General features: G+C 35.5%; 3 protein-coding genes across 5 annotated transcripts in view; all 3 read right to left on the bottom strand.

Moving 5' to 3' along the window:
• The window catches only part of kdm2aa (lysine (K)-specific demethylase 2Aa), a 29,409-nt gene extending 27,171 nt beyond the window's left edge, over window positions 1-2,238 (bottom strand). For 2 of the 3 annotated variants that reach the window (XM_008418904.2, XM_008418913.2), the window contains exons 1-2: window positions 1,129-1,714; window positions 145-283 (exon numbers count right to left, since the gene is read on the bottom strand). In XM_008418904.2, the coding sequence (XP_008417126.1) occupies window positions 145-283; window positions 1,129-1,164 (175 nt within the window). In that variant the 5' untranslated portion in view covers window positions 1,165-1,714. Of the gene's footprint in view, window positions 1-144; window positions 284-1,128; window positions 1,715-2,089 lie in introns of those variants that run through there. The other variant, XM_008418921.2, reaches the window with a different exon arrangement.
• Window positions 2,239-3,679: 1,441 nt separating this feature from the next.
• stx3a (syntaxin 3a) lies at window positions 3,680-10,938 on the bottom strand. The gene is made up of 10 exons (XM_008418855.2): window positions 10,672-10,938; window positions 9,178-9,252; window positions 8,982-9,081; window positions 8,825-8,899; window positions 8,639-8,709; window positions 8,158-8,266; window positions 7,220-7,293; window positions 6,823-6,957; window positions 5,568-5,678; window positions 3,680-5,045 (listed from the first exon to the last, which is right to left on the bottom strand). The coding sequence occupies exons 1-10, from the start codon at window positions 10,699-10,701 to the stop codon at window positions 4,968-4,970; spliced, it is 858 nt and encodes a 285-aa protein (XP_008417077.1). The 5' UTR covers window positions 10,702-10,938; the 3' UTR covers window positions 3,680-4,967.
• A 311-nt stretch (window positions 10,939-11,249) lies between these two features.
• Window positions 11,250-19,147, bottom strand: tmem176 (transmembrane protein 176). Its single transcript, XM_008418868.2, has 7 exons — window positions 19,047-19,147; window positions 17,755-17,880; window positions 16,854-16,964; window positions 15,928-15,984; window positions 15,107-15,274; window positions 13,473-13,589; window positions 11,250-12,239 (listed from the first exon to the last, which is right to left on the bottom strand). Exons 2-7 carry the CDS (start codon window positions 17,878-17,880, stop codon window positions 12,183-12,185), a joined length of 636 nt encoding a protein of 211 aa, XP_008417090.1. The 5' UTR covers window positions 19,047-19,147; the 3' UTR covers window positions 11,250-12,182.
• Window positions 19,148-22,563: the final 3,416 nt, after the last annotated feature.

The raw sequence follows: 22,563 nt of genomic DNA, 5'->3' as shown, positions 1-22,563 counted from the left end.
CTGTGAAATATTGAAAAAATACAAAAATGGACTGAAGTGTACATGTATATAAAAAAAACTGTTAAGAAAAGCTTCTGTCTCTTGTTGTGAGCCTAAAAGCGCCGAACAATAGTTAAACACAAGTTGTGTTACACAACTAATTACCTTTTCCTTCCATGCGGACGATTCGATCAGAACTGAACTTTTCGCTGCTGACTTTCTCCTCCAAGTCGAACATCCTTCTCCCGTCAATCTCCTCATCTGAGATTCCATCGTCATGGTAACGCCTTCGAGTACCGGCTCGCTGTTGTGGATAGATCAAATTAAGAAGTATGGACAAATAACAACAAAAAAAAAACTTTAAAAAGCCACACTGAATGGTTATGGGAAGCACCTGTAACCTTTCAGAACTGAAAGAACACGAGATACACGGTGTTAAACAGTCAACCCAAATTCCAAGATCGAGCTCAAATGACTAGAGTTTTACTAATACTTCATAAAACTGACATTTTTTTGTACACCACAAAATAATGTAACAACCGTTGAGCAACTCAACCAAAACTATTTCTTGGTATTAAACTGATCATTGTTCTAGTGAGCTAATATTTTTGGATCTTAAATGCAGTCAGACATTGATGCACAATCTCTGAACCAAATTCATCAGCTTACGTTGTTCAATAGTTGTACAACAACTTTAAAAAAACAGTAAGAGTAATAAGGATTTGCCATACGAGCCATGGAGCCTAGCTTAGTTCTTCCAGGGCCAAGACCAGGGAAAAAACATAGCTTTCCATTCCTGCAGCGCTAAGAACAATGGACAAACTATCAAGCATGGCAGTAGTAGCAACAAATTCAAAAATACTTTATTAATTCCAGAGGGAAAATAAATGTTGCTGTAACTCATTTATTCTTTATTATTGAAGATCGTGATGGCTGTTGGCAGGGAAGATCTCTTGTAGCATTTCAGTAAATCTGAAAAAGCTTCTGACTGAAGAGACTCTGCCTTCCCAGAGTTTGTTATTCGGGAAGCATCTCACTGTTCTGGTGGGGATGGTGCAGTCCTCACAGTAGTTTAGATAGACATTCGCACACTCAGTCATGGCACTGATGTCATCTCTGGGGAACCTAAACGGGCATTATTGAACTTACAAGCCTTTTGCTGAACCGAGGCTTTGAAACATCCATATTCAGTTGGAACGACTGGCTTCTCTCCACTGAAGAAGTGAAGGACCACCAGGGATGACCTTTAACCTGCACCGTAGGGCCACATGGCTCTTTCGTAGTAAACAATCCGCTAAAAAGTATGGACCTAAATGGCTGCAATCCAAGACCCGTTAAAAAGATTAAAATAACGGAGCTTGCAGAAAGCTTGGTTGATTCCGCTTTGATTTACTGTGAACTACCAAAGCGGTTAAAAAGATGCAAAAAGGAAAAAGTAGTCCGACTCGGTTACATCATAGTCTAGAAGTTAGAGAGAACTATAAGTCATATAGTTTTTCTAAATTCAAGATCAACGGAAGCTTTGTTCTAATCCGAGCCGGGCCAGTGTGGGTCTGCTGAGTTCAAAATGTCCTCCGATAGAATCCCAAACATATCCTCGGGTTATTTAACAACAGATATCTGTATCCGAACAAGCTTAATCATAGAAAAAAACACTTTCTCTGTGTAACTAGAACTGCAAAACCTATCGGCATGAACGTCTCTAAACAGCCGCCATTTTCCGTTCCATCACAAAACAAAAGTAGATCCCACCCACAAACTCGTTCTGGACCAATCACGCGAGAGCAAGCGAGAAGCTCATTGGATTTACACAGGGGTGACGCTGAGCGTGAAAAATACGTAGATTCTGATTGGACAATTATCCCAATAAGGGCGTAAGAAACCTACCAAACTACCAATAACGCCACACTTGAAACCACGTCTTGAATCCTATTGGTTGTTAGGTTCTAACGCCTTTATTGGGTGGTTGAACAACATATCAATCATAAAGGTAGCCAACCAGGTGACGATGCGACACACCGTCCACACCGCCTTATTACCCAGTAAAAATTACATTCAGTAAAATAAGACTGAAAATACGTCAGAACCCAGAGCGTATTATAGCGCTTACCCCCATGGTAACAGAGAGCGGGTCTCCTCAGGACGGGAGCCGTGATCCAGTGGGCTCAGAGCCTCAGTGAGCTGTCACTACTGCCAAAGACTCACATCCCAACAGTCATGCTTCAGCTCAACAAGGAAGTGGGTGGTTCTGATGGAAATGCAACTGCACCTTCTGTCATCCACCGTTCATTGGCTGGCAAATGTTGTATGGTTGCTGTGATTGGTAGAAGAGGCTTGTCCTTCAAATAGGTACATCTGATCTACGGCAAGCCAGAGACCACGCTGTGCTGCTTTTGTCTTAAAACCGAAATAATAAAATGTAATTTTAAACAATAAATATTTAGAAAACCACCCAAAAGTCAGTAAACATGCAGGAGCTCTCCACAGTTGTGTTTTTAATCTCTAGCTATCAATAATCTTAGCCTAATCGCTTGATTAAATTAGATTTTATCTTGCAGGCCCTTCAGATCCTCCAGGTCTTCTAGAAAGGGTCTTCTGTTCTGTTGGAACCTAAAATGAAACTACAACTCATAGATCATAGGTCAGACAAACAAAAATGATGGTCGGTGTGTATATATTTTATTTGTGAACAAAATGGACAAATCTATAAAACAGAAACAAATACATTTTAATTTATTCTTCTACACTGATACAAACCCGTACTGCTTAAGAGTAACACAAAAATTACAGTTTCATTGCAAAAATCTAAAAAAGAAACTTCAATAAAAACTAAATTTTGGAACAGTCAATATTAATTAGACCCAAGATGAATGTTGAATAATGCCCAATATGCTTCACTACATACATTTTACATCAAATACGCTACTTAAATTTTTTTTTTCTATGTAATTAGGCTGTCATGGAAATGGGCTCGCACCTGAACAGGTTGCCAGTCCATTAAGGCTTGTTTCACACTTCAGAAAAGCTTAGCTTCTCCCTAATATGCAGCTCAAAATGGTCAGATCTTAACATAAACAAGTCAATCATCACCGCCAAGTGGGCTGCATTAAACTTTCTTAAGAAGCAGTGTTAAGCACTATAAAATAAACTTTAAAAAATGATGTCATATACACAACTTTGTAATAAAAACACACAAAACAAGAACTTATAGCTGTTAAAAAAGAGCCTCAAGGCAATGTCACAGTCATCTAAGAAAAAACCCCCTGAATATTAAAAAATATGAACACACTCTAAATTACAATTATTTTCATTTCGTACATTATAATTGTCACTCACCCATTAAGTGCACTCCAAAAACGTAAAATCTTACCAAGAAGGTTTGGTCTAATTTCCAGTGCAAATATCTTAATACACTTAAAATAAGAGAAAACTAACTCCTGAGTAACTTTTCAGTAAAATAAAGGTTCTTGTTTTAAGTAAATATTTCCTTAATATTGATGAAAAGTTCTAGTTCTATTAGCAGATTATTTCTCTAAAAACATGGCAAAAAGGTGAAATAATCTGCCAGTGGAACTAGTACTTTTTTTTTTTTTTGCGATATTAACGAATTAGTGACATAAAACAAGCATATATATTTACTGCTGAAAGATATTTTAAAAGTTAGTTTTGTCTTATTTCAAGTGTACTAAGATATTTGCACTAGAAATTAAACCAAAACGTCTTGGTAAGATTTTGTGTTTTTGCAGTGTGCTCACATTAAACAAACTAAAAATTCTTTGAATAGTTGTTATCCATGCAATATAAATTATTTCATTAACTGCAGTTAATAGCATAAGTATTGCCACAGTGTGCTTCCAAGTAGAGTCTGTAATTAATTCATCGCAATAAAACTAATTTTAACTGAAATTATATCAACAAAACAAGCATCATTTTCAATTCAAAAACCCTTTTTACTGCTACGTTATTGAATAAGGAAACATATGACCTCAACAGCAAATTGTTGTTTTTAGTTTATTATTTAAGTAATTCAACCATCAGATTGGTGCAAAGTGTGATTATATCAAATCAGCTTTCAGTTGTTTCAGAAACTTCTGATCATTCCTGCACCTTGTTTGAAAAAATACTTCTACAGAAACATGGATGCTGACATAGTATTGGAGACGTCTGCGCTGCTGCAACATGTTTAGGATTGAGATGCTATTTTATCTCAATCCTAACATCAAATATATTTGATTGATGTTATTCTAACATTAAATATATTTGATGTTAGGATAACTCCTGTTTGCACATCCTGAACACAACAATAGACTTTTCCAGCAATTTTTGGAGCAAAAATGAACCTACAGTGAGCCAAGAGAAGCATATTTATCGTCCATCGCTGTTGCCTGAGCATCTGACTTACAGCATACCAGAAAACAAAATGCAATTAAATGATTAATTGGTTTTTCATGGATTAAATCTATGTAATTAAAATAAATTAATGAGCTAAAACCCCAGCATTAATTTTACCTGATTCTTTTTCATAGCTTTGCAGATTTTTCCATGTTGAATTGAAATGAAATTGAAAAAGCTGATTTCTGCTTTCTTAAGAGAACTGAAATATTTTATAGAAGTTTATCACAATTCTATTTTTATTGTGTTGTACACAATAAAACACAATCACAGACAGATTGTACTTTTTACGACCATTGAGTTTTCAAATATAGATGAAATATTAACTACACAGAATCGGTCCACCAAAAAGGTTTTGGCAGAAATTAGGTTTTCCTCTGACTATATTTCCATTTATTTAACTATGGATGTTCAAACTGCACTGAAATTTCTAATGTGGTTTGTAGTGTTGCCTTAAGCTTACAATGAAAACAGAATCTTTTTTTTAAATAAGTTTTTTGTTTCTTTCTATCTTGACTCAGATCCACACGATACTGAACAGAATCCATGGCCACATTTGAACAGTTCTTTTCTGTTTCCAGACTCAGACAGATCCTCTATTTGATGAAACTGTAGACAAACGAGCCGAAGATGATGGCCAGAATCACACAGCAGCAGAAGATCATCATTTGTTTCTGGAGAAAGAGGAATGGGGTTAATAAAGTTATAATATATCATCTGACAATTAAATTTTCCGCCACAGAACACATGGCCGTCTAATACCAGAAGGTATGAGGCAGCATTTATAGTTAATTAATGTAATAATAGTTATTTAATAGTTGACGTTTCTTTACATATTTGGACATATTGTCTGTAGGTTTGCAAAGGGGATCCCAGGTCAGAGGTTAATGCTCTGCAGCACATGTGTCAAACTCAAGGCCAAATAATTTTACAGATTTTGAGATGTACTCTACAAAACCAGGGTAAGAACATACCTCATCTTGTCTGTTCTCTGGACTTTTTTCTTTATAAACTACATGAAAACATCATGATGTTTAGAAAAAAAACCTTAATATCAACCAAGTGAAGCCGCCCTGATCCCCATAATGACTTTATTCCAACTCAGCAGTAAACTCCAGCTGTCATCAATTATCTGATTGTTTCCTGCTTAGAGTTTCTAATCAGGAAAATATTGAACTCTGTGGATATTAACTCACCCGGCGCGCTTCCTGTTGGAACTTGGCAGCCTTCTTGGTGTCTGCCACCGCCCTCTCAACAAACCCCACAGACTGATCCATGTTGCTTTCAATTCTGTCTATCATCCCGCCCTGTGAAAGGAGAATGAACAGCAAGACTCGATAACAAGTGAACTGACTGCTTGGCTTGATAACCAGCATAAAACTGGAATGCTTGTAATTGATTAAATTAACTTTCTTTTCTTGTCAAACTATTATTGGAAATTCATGTGACTATGAATTTCTTATTATGCGCTTAGAAAATAAAACCTTTCTTGTATTAACTCATAAAATAATAAAAAAACAAAAATACAGAATCATGAGAATATGGACAGAAAGACCTATTAACCCTTTGTGCATGACGTCACTCTTTTCTAGACAGACGTCAAAATAACCTGTTCGCTCCTGCAAAGCCTGTTAAAAAACGCACATCTGGTAGCCTAATATCGCTTTTATTTAGTTGATTTCGAAGATGGTCACAATGGTGCTGCACAAACAGACAATGGTGAAAACCAAACCTGTTATTTTATTGTGTAACTTGTAACGCAGAAAGATACTGCGGTGATGGATAGCAATGACTGTCAGCCCTCGGTGAGACTGTGGATTTGCAGCCAGCACTTTTTACAAGGTAAGAATTTAAACGTTTATAAACTTAATAAGTAAGTGTGATTAGAAAGGTATCAAATATGGCATTATGGAGAAGTTACGCGTCTAACCATTAGTAACCATGGAAACAATACCCCACTGTCACGTAGCCTAGCATGTATGGAAAAAAACTGGTTAGCGTCTCGTCTTCTGCAAGTTTTTAAAGCTTCTCCGGTGTAAAGGGAAGCGCTGTTTATGACATAGTGATATAAATCATGTGTTGTGAATTCAGGTAAACACGGTAATTTGAACAACACGTCAGGAGGGAGGACGTGTTGTTTTAAGCTAACTATTTCAAACTTTTGTAAATACCACCGTCTATGAGCCCCAACCAGGTGTTTTTCGTCACAGACAAATTAGCTCCACTCGAACAAGAAGAAGCCATGAATAAACTGGTAAAATCAACTTTGGAAAACAATTTCAGTCGCTCTGTGCAATACTCCCGTCCCTCACTTCCGACGTCCGTCATGGCACTTACAATTGTAGAACTTTGCAAAGGGTCAATAGACTAGAGGCCATTGTAGAGTCAATAAGGCTTGTTAATGGCCGGTTAGAATTGATTATTTTATTATGTCTTGGTTTCCATGTTTACCTGGTTCTCCACCAGCATGGCGATATCAACAAACATGTCATGGAGCTCCTTGATGCTGCTTTCCAGCCTCATGATGTCTTTGTGACGGGCCTCGATCTCGTTCAGGGCCTGCTGGTTAATCTTGGACTCTGTGATCTGCAGAAGGAGACAGAAACAAAGACTAATAAATATTTTTACTGGTTTTAAAACAAGCAAAATCCCCGTGGGTTTTGGTAATGTTGAGATCCTTAATATTAGAAGGTGAATCACAAAACAAATCCACAGTTTTCCATTTTTTATTTGTTGTTGGGAATAGCTCAACGCTCAGCAACGCCATTTTGGTGTTTTGTGAGTGACATGTCTATTTTTTTTAACCTCTTGTTGTGAATAACTGACCAGTGTTATATTCAGATCTCACCCCTGCAGTGAAGACAGCTGAATTTCCCCCCTCCAGCATCTCCTCCAGTTCCTCATCGGTTGTTTTTTTCCCCGCTACAAAGAGAAACAGTTTTGTTTAAAAATTGTTTTACATAAGGTTACTTAAAGCTAACTTAACTTTCTGTTTTCTATTTGTTGATGTTTTATTTCTATAGAAAGACACTTCACTGAGCATGCTCAGAAGGGATTACTACTACGTTACTGAATCTGATCATCTTACATTGTTATAACTTCACTGTACTTCAACTTTCAAGCTAATCCTGCTGGGATACACTAAAATATACAAAAGGAAAATTGTCAGTCCAAAAATACGACAAAAAACAGAAACTAGGATGTTTACTGTTACTGATTATTACAATAAAACCCATTATATCTGATCAGCACCAGCTTTATCAGTTTATAAATACATAGAAAAACAGGGCAGGGAGTAGAGTTGAACAGTTTTTCCTTAATTTACTTCAAATCAGCAGGTTAACAACTTCAAAACTATGTTTTTTCCCCTATTATTTGAGTTATTTATTTATTTATTTTTTTTAAATCCTGACATTTTGGGTCTGTGTCAACAGATAGAATGTAATTTATTCTCTTAAAATCAGATATCACAGTTTAATGACTTAATGGGGATAATTTTGCATTTAATCCATTTTCTGCAGGAAGTAGAGGTTATAGACAATAATGTTGGATAGATTTAAAAACAACTACCTTTATCATAGAACTTGTACATTATTTTTAAATTCTTTAATTTTTTTTTTTTTTTTTTTTTTGCAAAATCACTTTTGACATAAAAATTACTTGTGACATTATTTTAGGAAGGAGACAAACTAATTTTCTTCCAAAAAGCACAACAACAGCAACAAATCTACAACATTGATAGTAAACAAACATTAAAAATATAGAGATTTTGTTTTGAGCACTTACTGATCTCAAGCTGCCGGGCAATTCGTCCTTTGCTCTTATCCCTGAAGTCAACTTGAGCCTCGTTGTATTTTGTCATGACCTCAACAAACTTTTTAGCCAATATTGCATGCTGCAGGGGAAAAAATGAAGACTGTATTTTATTATTTTATAAATTTCTCTTTGCTCTGTCAGCGCAAAGAGCTTCATGATTTTAAATCTCTGCATTTTAGTTTTACTTCATAATTAAGCTCAGAACAAATGTATATATTATGCCAATAAGGTAATATTTGAGCTATCAACAAAAAGTCATTTCTATAACTGGTTGCTAAGTTAATGAAGTAACATTTACATAGCAACAGTAAAAAAGTTTCTGTAAATGTAATAACTGCAGTAGATAATGTATAAATACATAAATAGGAAAGTATTTCTTGGACAAAATGTTACATAGTGCTGAATGTTTACGTTGGATTGACTGTGAAAAGTCAGGCTGGCGTTGTCTGACCTGTGACTTGCGTATCCTGAGGTCTGCAGAGGCCCTTTCATCTGTGTTTGACTCAAGCTGTCGCTCAATACCTGACACACAGACACACACACACACACACACAAGATTGAGAAAAATGTATTTAAAACAACCTGAAACATACTAAAATATATCAGAAATAAGTCAAATGGAAGCATAAATACTGACTCTTCAGCTTGTTTCTTGCGTTGTTGGCTGACTTTTTTATCTCATTGGTGAGAGTTTCAACATCATCCTGAGTTTCTGAGTTCAAAATTAAAAATAGAAGAAAAAGTTTTAGTTACAGATAATTAATGAAAACATTCTGAGCTTTAGAAGCAGTTACTTGGGTCAGGTGTGGGGGCCGACAAGATGGAGGAGTAGAGTTTTTTAATCTCTGTCACGCTCTCGTCAATTTTGTCAATGCTGGTGCGAATATCTTCAATCTGAAACAAACACACACACACACACACACGAGAAAACGATGAAATACACACACACACACATCTGAGCTGATGACTGTGCACAGAGGAAGAGAGTACCTGTGCAAAGAAGTCGTCCATGAAAGCCTCGTTTTCCATGGGAACCTGGATGTCGTCACCGCCAGGATCACTCTTCTGTTCAGAGCATGTTTAAAAAGCGGGAAGATTAAATTCCTCTACGGAAAGCACAAAAACCTTACGGAAGAGGATTAACGCCACAAAAGCAACTTTTTTGTCAGAATTCAAACTTTAATCTCAGATTTACTCTTTAATCTGAAATGATTAAAGTTAGAATTCAGAGAGAAAGAATTAGATTAAGGTGAGAATTTTGAGATTAAAGTTCAAAATCTGAGAAAAAGTCAAAATTCTGAGATTAAACACTGAATTCTGCTTTTGCTTCTTTTTTGTTTGTTTTTTTCAGCAGCCTTGTATGCAGAGTGGGATATTTACTTACTATTTTCATGAGAACAAATCTCAGATCCATTTTATTAATTTGTACCATTAGATTTGAATTTATTACAGATTGTCTGAAGTTAAATCTGACCAAGCTTTTCTTGTTTGAAGTCAGTTAGAATTACCCAAATTATTTATATGACCTAAATGCTATTCACAGGTCAGTGACAGGTCGGAAAACTTGGCGAGAATATTCTTTTTTAGATTTTGTTGTAACTTTTCTTGAATTCATAAGTTTACATATATTTTGTCAGTATAAAGTACAATTGTCTTTTAAACTGTGTAACCTGGGCCAAACCTTTTGGGTTTCCTTCCTCAAGTTTCCAATAGGTTAACCTACACATTTGAGTTAATTTTAGAAACACCTGTTGATGTTTTTTAAGGTTAGACTTTAAACACACCACTTTACTGTTGGACATAAAGGGAAGGTAAAAAGAAATCAGCCAAAACAGGAAGAGAATATTGCATCTGGTTCATCCTTTGGAACAATTTCCAGATGCTTAATTGTGAGGCTTCCATCCATTCAAACAAATGCAAATATAGACATGATGGGAATGTCCAACCCTCAGACGGCTTCTGTGTCCCAGAGATTATATTTTTGGTCCAAAATCTGCAGATTGGCCCCAAATCAAAAGCCAAATACCTTGTGAAGATCCAGCTGAAGCTGGTCAGACAGAGTCATTATCCACAATCAAACTGGGCTGAAAAGCCACCCAGTGAGGAAGCCATTACTTTAAAGCATAAAAAATAAATGAAAAGCCAGATTGCAGTTTACAGAGGCACGCAAATGGGAATAGCAAATATTTCTATTAGAAAATAGGAAATAATTTTGGTAATTCTCACTAACATAAAACAAAAAAAGGTTTGGTCAGATTTAACTTCAGACATACAGAAAAAATTGTCTTTTTATTTTGTGTATGTAAATACCACTCAACTGTATAATGTCTGAAAAACTAAGAGGATGAGCGAACAGAAATGATCAAAAAGTATAAAACAGCAGGTTTAGTTTCAGTTTAAGATTTTAAAGTGAATCAGAGGCCTGTCTGTCCGTTCAACAAGTGTCTCTCTGCTCATTTTGATTCTTAATAAAAATGTACGTACCTCCTTCAGCTGGGCCAGTCGGTCCTTCATTTTCTCTACCGTTGATTCAGAAAATAAATTAAATGTAAAATAATTTTTAAAAAAGGCAAAACCGACTCCAATAAAATACTCAGTTAAAACATTGAGGTTCCTTCAAATAATTCAGCAGCTGTTGACCCAGAGAGGAATGTATAAATTAAATGATTCCACAGTCTGGATCGCCCAGATTGTTTATAAGGTTTCTTGCACTCTTTCTACGCTGAGGACCAACTAAGCCTCTATCCTCTAAGAACGGATTAGGACAGCCATTTTCAGGAGGATAAATCTCTGTCCCCCACCCCCAGGCCCCTCCCACATCCGACAGGCTAATCACAGCGGACCGCTGGGCCTTCATTTACTACACTACAGCTGAAACAATTAACCGGATTAATCAACTGGTGATTTAGTAAATGAATTATCATTAACTGGAGATTACGCTCTAAAAACAGCAGTTTGCTGAAACAATAACACACTGAGAGCTGTAATTAATATTTTTATTTATTTCAAGTAGACAAAATGTAAAAGCAAAATAAAAAAATTTAAAAATAAAACAGATTATCAAGCACACTGACATGCAATTTTACATAAGTTGTTGAAAAAGGAGCAGGTAGAAGATACAGGATTTTCAAAACAGTAAACACACAGGCCTAAAAAAAAAAAAAAAAAAGGTCAAAGTGACACATTTTGTTTGCCAAAAATATTTAAAGGTGACTCATTATGCTGAAGTGTAGGAAATCATTGGGGTTGCTAGGTAACGGAGCTGGACTTCGCTGGGGTTGCTAGGTAATGGGGCTGGACTTCGCTGGGGTTGCTAGGTAACGGACAGTGCTGCTGATTTACATTCACAAGGATTTTTGAAATGGCTCATTTTCCAGACACCAAAAAACATTAAGTTATTGCCAAAAAACAGCTGGTTGGTTTGGTTGGTCAAATGGAAGTAAAAAAAAAATTTGGGTTTTAATTATGAAACAAAAGCAAATATTACCGTCAACAAGGCAACTTGCAACCAGGTGTGTGATCTCTTCGTATCAATCGTTATACAAGAGACAAAAAAAATAAAAACACTGTGTGCACCTTCTACATCGTTTTCATGCCAGTGCCAAATTTTTCTTTGATTCAAATTTTATTGACTCCATGACATTTTTTCAAACTGTGACTGAAAACAGAGAATTCTGTAAAAGTAAACAAAAAATAAAACCAGAGAATAAGAAATTAAGAAAGTAACAAATCTATTACAGTTAAAGAAATACCGATTGTTGATTCTCATGCTTGACTTGGTAATTTCTAACAGAAACAGGTCATTTCTTTTGGTTGATATATCGCTAAAACAGTAGAGTTTGTGACATCTGTGTTAAACATTTCACAAAAAGGCGAGAAAAAAATAGATGATGAAAACTGAGTTTCCTTAAGCAGATCGAAGCGATCAAGAAAACTTGTCATTTGTGGGCACAAGAAACAGCCAGAACATTTACATTTGGATAATCATATCAGCTTCACTTTCCGTTCATTATTTTTGTTTCATTGTGCCTGGAAGAAAGTAAATTGATAGCCTGCAAGGACAGGAAGAGAGAGAGAGTTAACATTTGCACTTGCAAACCCACAAGGATGACCATAAATAAAATAGTGTTGTTTTTGTTTTAATCTTGGTGTTGTGTGGGGAGGGTCCTTCTCCATAAGAGGAGGAGTCTTTAACTTTGACAGAAAAACAATACAAGGCAGACAATATACAAAAAAAGCCCCCTACCAAGATTTAAAGATGGCCCATTATGCTTCCCTGAACAGGATACGACAGGTATATGCTCTATACAAAACATGTTCATTACATTTTTTGCACAAAATCTTTCTTGGAGAATGAGGTTTTAGTCTGCTCCGTTTTTCCTATTTTCAGAATGAGCTATTTTAGGGCTTCTGTCTCTTTAAATACGAATGGCAACGCCCCCCCCAACTCAACGTTTACACTTGTACATGAAAATGGCTGCATAAAGATGTGTAATTATATAACCATACATCTTTGAAAAGCAGTAGTGGAGCCTCCTGCACAACCAAAAAGAATGCAGCAAGTGGTTTAAAGAAGGTAAGAGTAACACCTACACCAGTAAAACCAGCTGGGCAAATGTGCTGAGGAATGTAAAAAAATACTAAAGGACGTGGCAGAAATAAAACAAAATTGTAGAATTTAAGAAAAACACAATAGAACACAATACACTTCAATTTTGTAGCCTAATAATACTTAAGTAACTAAACAAATATGAATGCTTTTTGCATTTCAGGTATCATTACTACATTTTTGAGGTGTAATTGATCTCTAGTCAATGATTAGAGACTAGAGAGCAATTACACATACTTTTGAAAACCTTGATACACCACTGGTTGCTTTATTATTAAGACAAGCAATCAGGCAAGTTAAATAGCTTAATTTAGTCCACAAATGTCCAGAATTGTATTAAAAATTGAAAAAGATCTAGAAATTTGGAAGTTTCTTTATATTTCATGAGAGAATTTTGTTGATATTGAAAAAAATGATGAGAATACATTTCTTTTAAATATATAAAAACTGAATATGCATATTTATTTTAACATAAAGCAAAATGTATTTTGTATCTTAAGTGGGATGTGATTTTGCACTTTTTTCATTCTAAGATTGATAAATATATATATATATATATATATATATATATATATATACCATCCCAACTACCCTCATAGCAACATGGATTTCCTGTTTTAAACATGTTAGCAGACAAACAGAATATACAAATTATAACCAAAATAAGACTACTTACTGCGTATTGTGAAAAGATGTGTTTCTGCCTGTAGAGAAGCCAGCAGAATACGGCAGAGAGGGCTGCCTGCACCAACGTGAAGAAAAGCAGAGACGATTTTAACCCCTTGGAGAATTTCTGTTGTAGGAAATAAAGAGCAGAAAATACATTTCTGTAATACCGTCGTTTTTTTTTTTAAAGCACAGTCTGGCTTACACTAATGCAGAAACAGTGAGAGCTCACTAAACATTATATTTTTATTTTTCCTATTATTTCTAGAATGTCTTTCTGAATTATTTTAGTGGTGTTTTCCACATCTTTAAAGTGGCAAGCTAAGGATTTGTTAGCAGAGTATCCAAAAGTTATGCTTAAGTGATAATAGAACTGTTTCCACATATTTTAAAAGTAAAACTAAAAAGAATCCATCCAAGAAATTACTAAAGTAAAGACATATTTAGTAAAAGGTCTACTCAAGTAATGAGTAACAAATCAAAATATCAATTATTTAAAAAGATGGACCAAAAAATAAAATCATGTGACAATGTTGGTACTTTAATGACCAAAGTGAAAATATTTCCTATAAATAACATAATCAGGCAAAATAAATATTTTTCTAATAATTTTTTTCCATATAAAATATATGAAACTTTAACGAAAACTGCAGGTGTGAATTTTTGGTTAAAACATGTTTGTTCATATATCGAAGTTTCTCACAGTGGGTAGAGAATCCAGAAATTTTACTCAAGTAAAAGTAAAAAGTACTCCTAAAGGTTACTCAAGTAAATGTAACTAGTTACTACCCAACTCTGCTAATGAGTGACATACTTTTTTTCCACTCATTAACAAACTAGTAAAACTTTTTCTTCTACCAACAAGATATTTGACTGTGATGACATTTCTGCTGTAAACTAGATGCAACATTTGCATCTTTTTGCAGAAAAAAATTATTTTAATTAACGACTGCAGAAAAATATTTTCTCAGCTTTTTTTTTTAGCATCCTCTTCACAGAACTTTTTCTTTTGTTGTCTCTGACAACTAATGTGCGATGGGTCAGGAATTATTCAGAGTAAATAAATAAAGGGGTTGCTGCAGAAAAGGAAACATTTCCTGCTTTGTGACCAATATAAACTCCCAGCAGTTCTGCATTTGAGTTTCTTGTGAAGATTGAAACAGGTAAGCAATTTTTTTTGCAGAGCATGCAGAGGAGGTTTAGTAGCTGGAGGGTTGCTAATACAGTTTAGTTCACTCATTTCTTATTATTTTACATGTTAATATAAACTCACAGTGGTCTGACTTTTCAATCAATACAAGATCAGGGTGAAAAATTAATGCAACACTGGATGGAAACAATACCACATTGAATTTTGGTTCTATTAGAGGTAAAAACGCATGTAACCTTTTGCTTGATGGCATCTTTTATTCATGGCCGGGCACTAATTTAATATCTGTCATAATTCTAGTTTCTCTCTTGTATCAGTGTCCATCATTTCAATGTCACTTTCTATGGCCTTCACATGCATTTTAAAAAGTTTATAAACTTTAAACATAACTAACAAACACATCTGACAAGTAATTACACGTCAGGTATGAAAAATGGAACTAAATCACAAAGGAAATTCACAACATGGTGACATAAACAGAAGCAGACACCAACCGTGGCGTTGATTTGGTCCTTACAGGGGTCTTCTGAGTAATATGTGTAGTGCCCTGTCATCGTCTCACAGTGCGGCAGCGTATGTTTGTATAAATCCAGAGAGTAGATGATCACAGCCACCGCTGACAGCACCATAGCTGCCACACTCGTTACCAAACACACCTGCACCTGGAGTGGAAAAGCACATTTCACTTTCTGCATGAAGCTGGAATCAGAAAAGCACAAACTGAAACGGCTAATCAGGTCATCCCAGAACTTCTAGGAAAATGTTTTGGGATTTGGTGACTCAGATTAAGTCGAGGCTGTGATGGCATTTTCATAAAGTCAATAAAACCAAAGTGCATTTAAAAGAAAATGTGTGACCATGTTGATGAAGAAAAACACAGATGTATGAGTATTTTTGTCTAGTTCTAGAGAACTTGAAATAAGACAAAAGTAACTTAAAAGTAACTATTTTTAAATCAACAATTCTTGACTATAGATAGAGAAGTTCAAGTTCCACTGGCAGATATTTTCACTTATAACAAGACACTTTTCCTGTTTTAAGAGAAAGAAATCTCACAGTCGAACTCAAACTTTACCTATAATCAAGAATTATTGACTTAAAAGCAAACATATATCTTGCTGAAAAGTTACTTTTCAGATACTTTTCTCTTATTTCAAGTGAACTTAGATATTTGCACCAGAAACTGCAAAATTTTTGGTAAGATTTTGCAGTATAAAATGTATGCAAATAATATTGAGAATGATGCAAACAATGACATAAATGATGTTATTATTTAAAATTCATGCAATTTTGAATACGTCTGGCGTAGACTTACGATCTTCACTGAGAAGTGTTTATCCAACATCATCGCAATCGATCCTGCTGCAATGAACTGAGAACAGAAACAGATTTAGATTTATTACATTCCAGCTGCAACACAAAGTGAAAAACTTCAGCAGCTTTTACACAAAGATTGTCCTAATTAACAGAAACAAAGGCTTGGAAACATCAGTATCAAGCTGATACTGATGTGCACAAAAATGTGCACAAAACACTTTTACGAATATCAAAAAAATTCTGTTGTTTCTGGGTTTTTTGTGTATTTTTTTCTCTTTTTTATTTATTTAGAGCAAATAACATAAGATCAAGTAATATCAACTTACGTTAAAAAAAATAAATAAAAGAATAATGCTATATATATATATAAAATGTCTGCTGCAACAAAAAACTAAAGTAAAAAAATATATAAAAAGTGTCTGCTTATGAGATAAAGTAAAATTTCTTAATAAGAGTCATTGTTTTACAAGTTTCTGATTATTTGAATTAAGTTTTTCAACAGGGGAATTGCACAACGACAGTGTTGCTATTAAATAAGAAACAATTAAAATCACACATGAATAAGTTTGTTCATGTGCTATTTGTTCTGTTTTCTTCTTCATAGTTTACGCCAGTGGCAACATCCAGTTGTTGATCATGTGCAAAAAAAAAGTGTTTCCAAAGCAGTTTTCCAAAATAAACCCATTTAGAAATAGCCGGGTAAAAAAAACACCTTGCCTTAGCACAACAACTTTTAATCAACTTTAAAATTTTCGAAATAGGCATAAGGTAAATTTATTTTTGAAATGTCAAATTGCACAATTAATGTAACCACAGCTGCTATGTAAATAATCTATATAATATACTCAGTTGATTTTTTTTTTTCAATAATATTCAAATTTATTCAATATGGCTGCATAAGAAGACACAAACAAAACAACTCACTGTTAATCCGGTCCACCAGGGAACGCCGAAGTTGACAACATGAGTGTATTCAATGAAGTGTAGAGGCAGTGAGTAGATCATAACCATCAGCCCCAGCATCACTTGGCTCAACTGATACAAACACAACGAAAACACACACAAATCATTGTGGAAAATGAAAAAGAAGAGAGTATAATGGCTTTTTAAAATTGGATTAAAACAGGTTTTTTTGTATTAGGGCATACTACCCAACAGAAAAATGGTGGATCTGTGAACAACGGTGAGGCTCCTTTTCGGTTTCAGTGCTAATTCAATCCAATTTCTGGCCCAATTTGGTTAGAACTGCACAGATTCTGTCCCAACACCATGAACTCCATTTTGTGGTAAATAATAGCTGAATGAGAATGGGTCATTTCTGATGGTTGGGTCCGATCTTTTGATAGCTAGTTTGTTTGTTTGTTTGTTTTTTCTGCCACTCATCATACATGTAGGCCACATGTCAGACTTAGCTTGCAAATAAAATCTATTAGCTAAGCTAAATTTGCTTGTTCGCTAGTAATTACTACGGTAAATATCACTGATATTTATTTTAGTATTACACAGAGGTGGGTAAAGAACTCAACAATTTTAATTGAGTAATAGCAGTAATGCACTTATACTGTTTATAAGGCAGGAAGAAGGCGAGAGCCAGTTCCAAGCTTGTAGGTTGTTTATTGTTGTCATAGCAACTCCATAGCAACTGCCTGCCAAGATGGACGTCAGTCACAGAGTTTACGGAAGTGTGACGTCAAACGAGAACGTTTGCCCGTGACCTATGGAAGTTCGACCAAAGAGTTCGACGCCAAGAAGCTTATCGAAGAAGAAGATACTATCCAGGTTAACACAAACTTGAACACAGACGTAAATATAGCTAATAACTCACCCCCAGACATTTGGGTTCGCCCTTCTGTATGGCGGCGTGCAGCTGCTGTTGTCTGTCAGTCAGTTTCACTTTGTTCGGATCGTCCAGCACCTGGACACTCAAATCCCTGGAGATAGTCACGGACATCTGCTGATGGCAAAAGCGCTGTTACACAATGTTAATCAGACCATTCACAGCTTTACTTGCTTTATTCAAGTAAAGCTTTTAAGCTGAAGTACATAACTTTTATAAAGAATATACCTTTTATTTACTGTCATTATATCTTGACTGTTTGTTAAGAGGTAATCTGTAAAACGATCAATGGTTCCGCTTCTTATTCTTTTGGGTTTTAATGGCGGTCTAAACCAACTCAAGGTGCATTTACCGCCACCTACTGGTCTGGAGTGTGGGCGTCAATGATAATTAGCTGCTGACATATGAAGAAATACACCACTCTCGATCAAAAACAACCAATCAGAACTAGTAGGAGGGTCTAAGCACTGTGACTCAACTTCATATACTCTCTGCTAAATTCGCTAATGCTGGGGAAACAACTTAGTGTTACAAGAAAACCGTTTATCCGCCTTCAGCTAGCATTAGCATTCACAACAGGCTTGGAACCCAATAAAGCTGTGCTTAGTAGAGAGCAAGGAGGGAGGGGCAGAGGATGAGAGATTGTGATTGGCAGCAGTAAAACCCGCCTCCTGGCTCTGATTGGTTGTTCCTAGTTACTGCTGGGAGAAGACAGAGGAGACGAAGTTTTTTTTTTTTTCAAAGATTATCTGACTCATACCATACTGTTATGACATGCAGACACTTTCAACAAATACGTAAAAAAGAAAAAAAGTTTTTAAATAAAACTTACATACTGCAGCTTTAAGAAAGTTACAGAAAGAATTGCTAGATTTATATTTATTCTTAGTTTGAAACTGAGCAGCTCTATTGCTTAACAAACTGGATAAAGTAAAATTTATATTCAGTATTATAGAAACAACTTTAACAATGTGAGTTAGGATCAATTTGATGAGTTTGGCTGGAGTTAGAAGGATTTTATTCTAACTACTTTAGGTATTTTGATATGTTTTAATAAAAATCAAAAACACGTCTTCTGTGCAAGGTCTGCAGGCGTATTATCAAACACGACAGAGATTTTAAAAAGCAGATAAGCGCTGATTAAACTACAACAGAGGTCTGTGCTGCTTCCCGGTCGTAGTTCTGCTCTGTTGTTTGTAATGGTCATTTGTTAAACCACCAAACTCCAAACTACTTACAATCAAATGATGAATCAAAAGTATAGTATGGGTGATTCCTACCTTTTATTGGACAGTCAGTGGTCTCTTCGTCTGTTTTCTGTCTGCGCTCCACGCTGTGCCTCCCTAACTTCTCTGTTCAGAGCCAGCAGGGTGTGTGTGAGGAGGGGGAGAATGTGTTTATCAGGGAGAGACTGGTGTGTGTCTGTGGGAGAGGTCCAGTAAAGCTCCCCCTCCTTCATTTCCTCTGCCAGTTTTGTGCATTCCACGAATTAGTTTCTTGTTTGGGCTTTGGGTTCTTGTTCATTGTGAACTGTTCATCTGGGAACCAGGAACCGGGTCGTTTCTGCAGACCGGAGTCTCTCCGTTGAGGTAAATAATCCTGTTTTAGATATATATATACTCACATGTTGGTGTTGTTTGTGTCAAGCGAGAAGCTGACATGAAAAATGTCAACATGAAGAGTTGCAGATGTAGACTACTCTCCACCTCTCCACTCTACATAATACTTACACCCAGAGGTGGACAGAGTACACAAAAACTTTACTCAAGTAAGAGCAGCAATACTTCAACATACTTTTACTGTAGTAAAAGTAAAAAGTAGCCATCCAAGAAATTACTCAAGTAAGAGTAAAAAGGTGTTTGGTAGAAAGTCTACTGAAGTGAGTAACTGATCAAATTATCAAGCATTTAATATTTAAAAATCACATAATCAGATGGACCAAAGTATAAAGTTAAGTGGAATATTTTATGGACCAAAATGAAAATAATTCTATTAAATAGCATATTACAAAATAGCAAAAGTAGACAAAAGAAAAATCAATTTCCAAATCAATTTATTTCACTATAAAGTTAATAAAACTTGAACAAAAACAGGTGTGTGTCTGGTGAATGTTTGGTTAAAACTTGTTTATTTTTCATTCAGTGAAGTCACTCAAAGTGGATAGAGAATCAGCTTTAAGTAAAAGTAAAACATTTTTTTCAAAAAGTTACTCAAGTAAATGTAAGTGAGTAAATGTTAGTTACTAACCACCTCTGCTTACAGATTACTGTAAATATGTTTCAGATCTGGACTTTGTTCTAACAGTGCATGACCATCTTTCAGGCTGCAGGTTTGTTCTGAAATCGATTCATTTTCCCTGACTTTGGACAGAAAGATGCTACACTTTCCAAATGCACATGTAGAGACACTTGACAACTTTCTTCAGTATAACAGTGTTTCCTGTGTTTCCTGGAGAGCTGTCCAGCTGGAAATCTAAGGCTTGAGATGAGATCTTGAGGATAAATCTGTCATTCATAAAGGCGTTGAATTTTAAAGTCACTGATTGTTTCATATCTGACTTATTGTGTGGGAGTGTGGGGTAGCACTTATAAAACTTATATAGATTAAAATTTTCTTTTGTATAGAACTGAAAGTGGATACAGAGATCACACAAACTCAGTTAAACGTTTTGGAACTTAATGAATTGATAGAATACAGTATCTTAAAATTTACCAATCAATCAAGTTTATTTGTGTAAAACATTTCAGCGACAAGTTCAAAGTGCTGTACAACACCAAGACATCATAAACAAACCGTACAGTCACCAGCCGTTTTGCAGTTTTCTGAAAGTTTGTTTCAGATGTGTGGTGCATAGAAGCTGAATGCTGCTTCTCCATGTTTCGCTCTGGTTCTGGGGATGCAGAGCAGAACCAGAACCAGAAGACCTGAGAGGTCTGGAAGGTTGCCATGACAACAACAGATCTTTAATGTATTGTGGTGCTAAACCGTTCAGTGATTTATAAACAGTATTTCAAAGCCTATTCTCTGAGCTGCAGGGAGCCAATGAAGGACTTTAGAACTGGTGTGCTCTGTATTTCTGGTTTTAGTCAGAACACCAGCAGCAGCGTTCTGGATCTGATTGATTTTTTTAGGCAGACCTGTGAGTAGACTGTTGCCATAATTAATGCGACTGAATATAAACGCATGGATGAGTTTCTCTACATCTTGCTGGGACAAAAGTCCTGTAATCCTGGAGATGTTCTTCGGGTGATAGAATGCCGACTTTGTAACTGTCTTTATGTGTCTCCGAAGGTTCAGGTCAGAGTCCATCACTAAAGTATGTCACATCCACACATTGATTTGTGCTAAGCATCTGTTCAGTGCTTGGATGAGTTCAGAGTCACCTGCGTAGCTATGGTAGCTAATCTTATTTACGTACGAATCGCATAAAACAAATACTTAAAGCTGATTTGTAAAAATAGAAAGCAAACACAATTTAAAAGGTCCTGAGATTTTTCACAGTTTTTTGCAGTGATGATGGAAAGATGCATTTCAATTAAAATGTCTGTTTTTGGAACAATCCATGCACTTTGGGAGTTGGTGAAGTCGTGCCAGAAACATTAGGACCAACAATGACATACATGCCTACAAGGTGCTGCGCATCAACATTTTTGTGCATGTCTGTTATATAAATATCAAAAATGAATACACTAAAAGGTTAATTGCATTTCATTGTTTTAATACATGTAATTTAAGAGGCAAAAAAAATGCAAATGCCTCTAATTTTAAAGGAGTATTTCACAATTTATCAGAGCATCCTGAAATCTAGCAGGATGTAGTTTGGCAACATGCAGTTCAGGTTCTCCTGCCTCGAACAATACAAGACAAAACCCACAAAATGTTTCTTCTGTTGCCTGAAATCAGCATGTTTCACTTCTACATACCAGTGAAAAACCAGCCGATGAACACGCAGACGGGAACTTGGTGCCTCAGCTTTGAGTTGCGTCAATTTTTTTGCTTTTTTTTTTTAAATAATGTGGGTCTTACAAGTAGAGTAGATTGTTATTGTGCATCATGACAGATAATTTCCTTCAAACATACATTAGTTATACTCTGAGTTTGAGTTCTTGTTCCTTACAGAACTAAATGTTCAGATTCGCCTTCTCTGGGTTAAAACAGATGGGAAATAAATTACAAAGCAAGATCTTATCTTTATGGAAAACAACTCTTGTATCAAACAGGAAATGCTTAGAAAGTTAAATTGGTAGCTGAAGGCCTCAAGGCTATACACTGCAAAACAACAAAAATCTTACACGTATATTTGTTTTAGTTTCTGGTGCAAATATCTTAGTAAACATGAAATAAGACAAAACTAATTTAACAGTAGTTTTTCAGTAAGGTAATGAGCTTGTTTTAAGTCAATAATTCCTCAATATTGATTCTACTGGCAGATTATTTCTCGGGATTAAATAATCAGCCAGTAGGACTGGCACATTTTCATCAATATTAAGGAATTATTGACTTAAAACAAGCTCTTATATCTAGCTGAAAAGTTACTTTTAAGTCAGTTTTGTCTTATTTCAAATGCACTAATATATTTTCACTAGAAACCAACCCTAAAATACTTGGCAATATTTTGTTTTTTTCTTCAGTGTAGGACAATAGAAAGGTTGTTCTGCTTGTCGGCTGCTTTAGAACAGGATGTTCCCAGTTCATCCACTGGACCTTCTGAGATATTTCTGCCATGAAGAACTTCCTTGTCAATACAGTTTCTCCACCTTTCAGAGTCCCCAGCCTCACACACACACACACACACAC

This window comes from Poecilia reticulata, linkage group LG1 (assembly GCF_000633615.1).
Source record: "Poecilia reticulata strain Guanapo linkage group LG1, Guppy_female_1.0+MT, whole genome shotgun sequence".
Lineage (NCBI taxonomy): Eukaryota > Metazoa > Chordata > Actinopteri > Cyprinodontiformes > Poeciliidae > Poecilia > Poecilia reticulata.
Note: the sequence above shows the minus strand (reverse complement) of the source record. Positions and strands in the feature narration are given on the sequence as shown.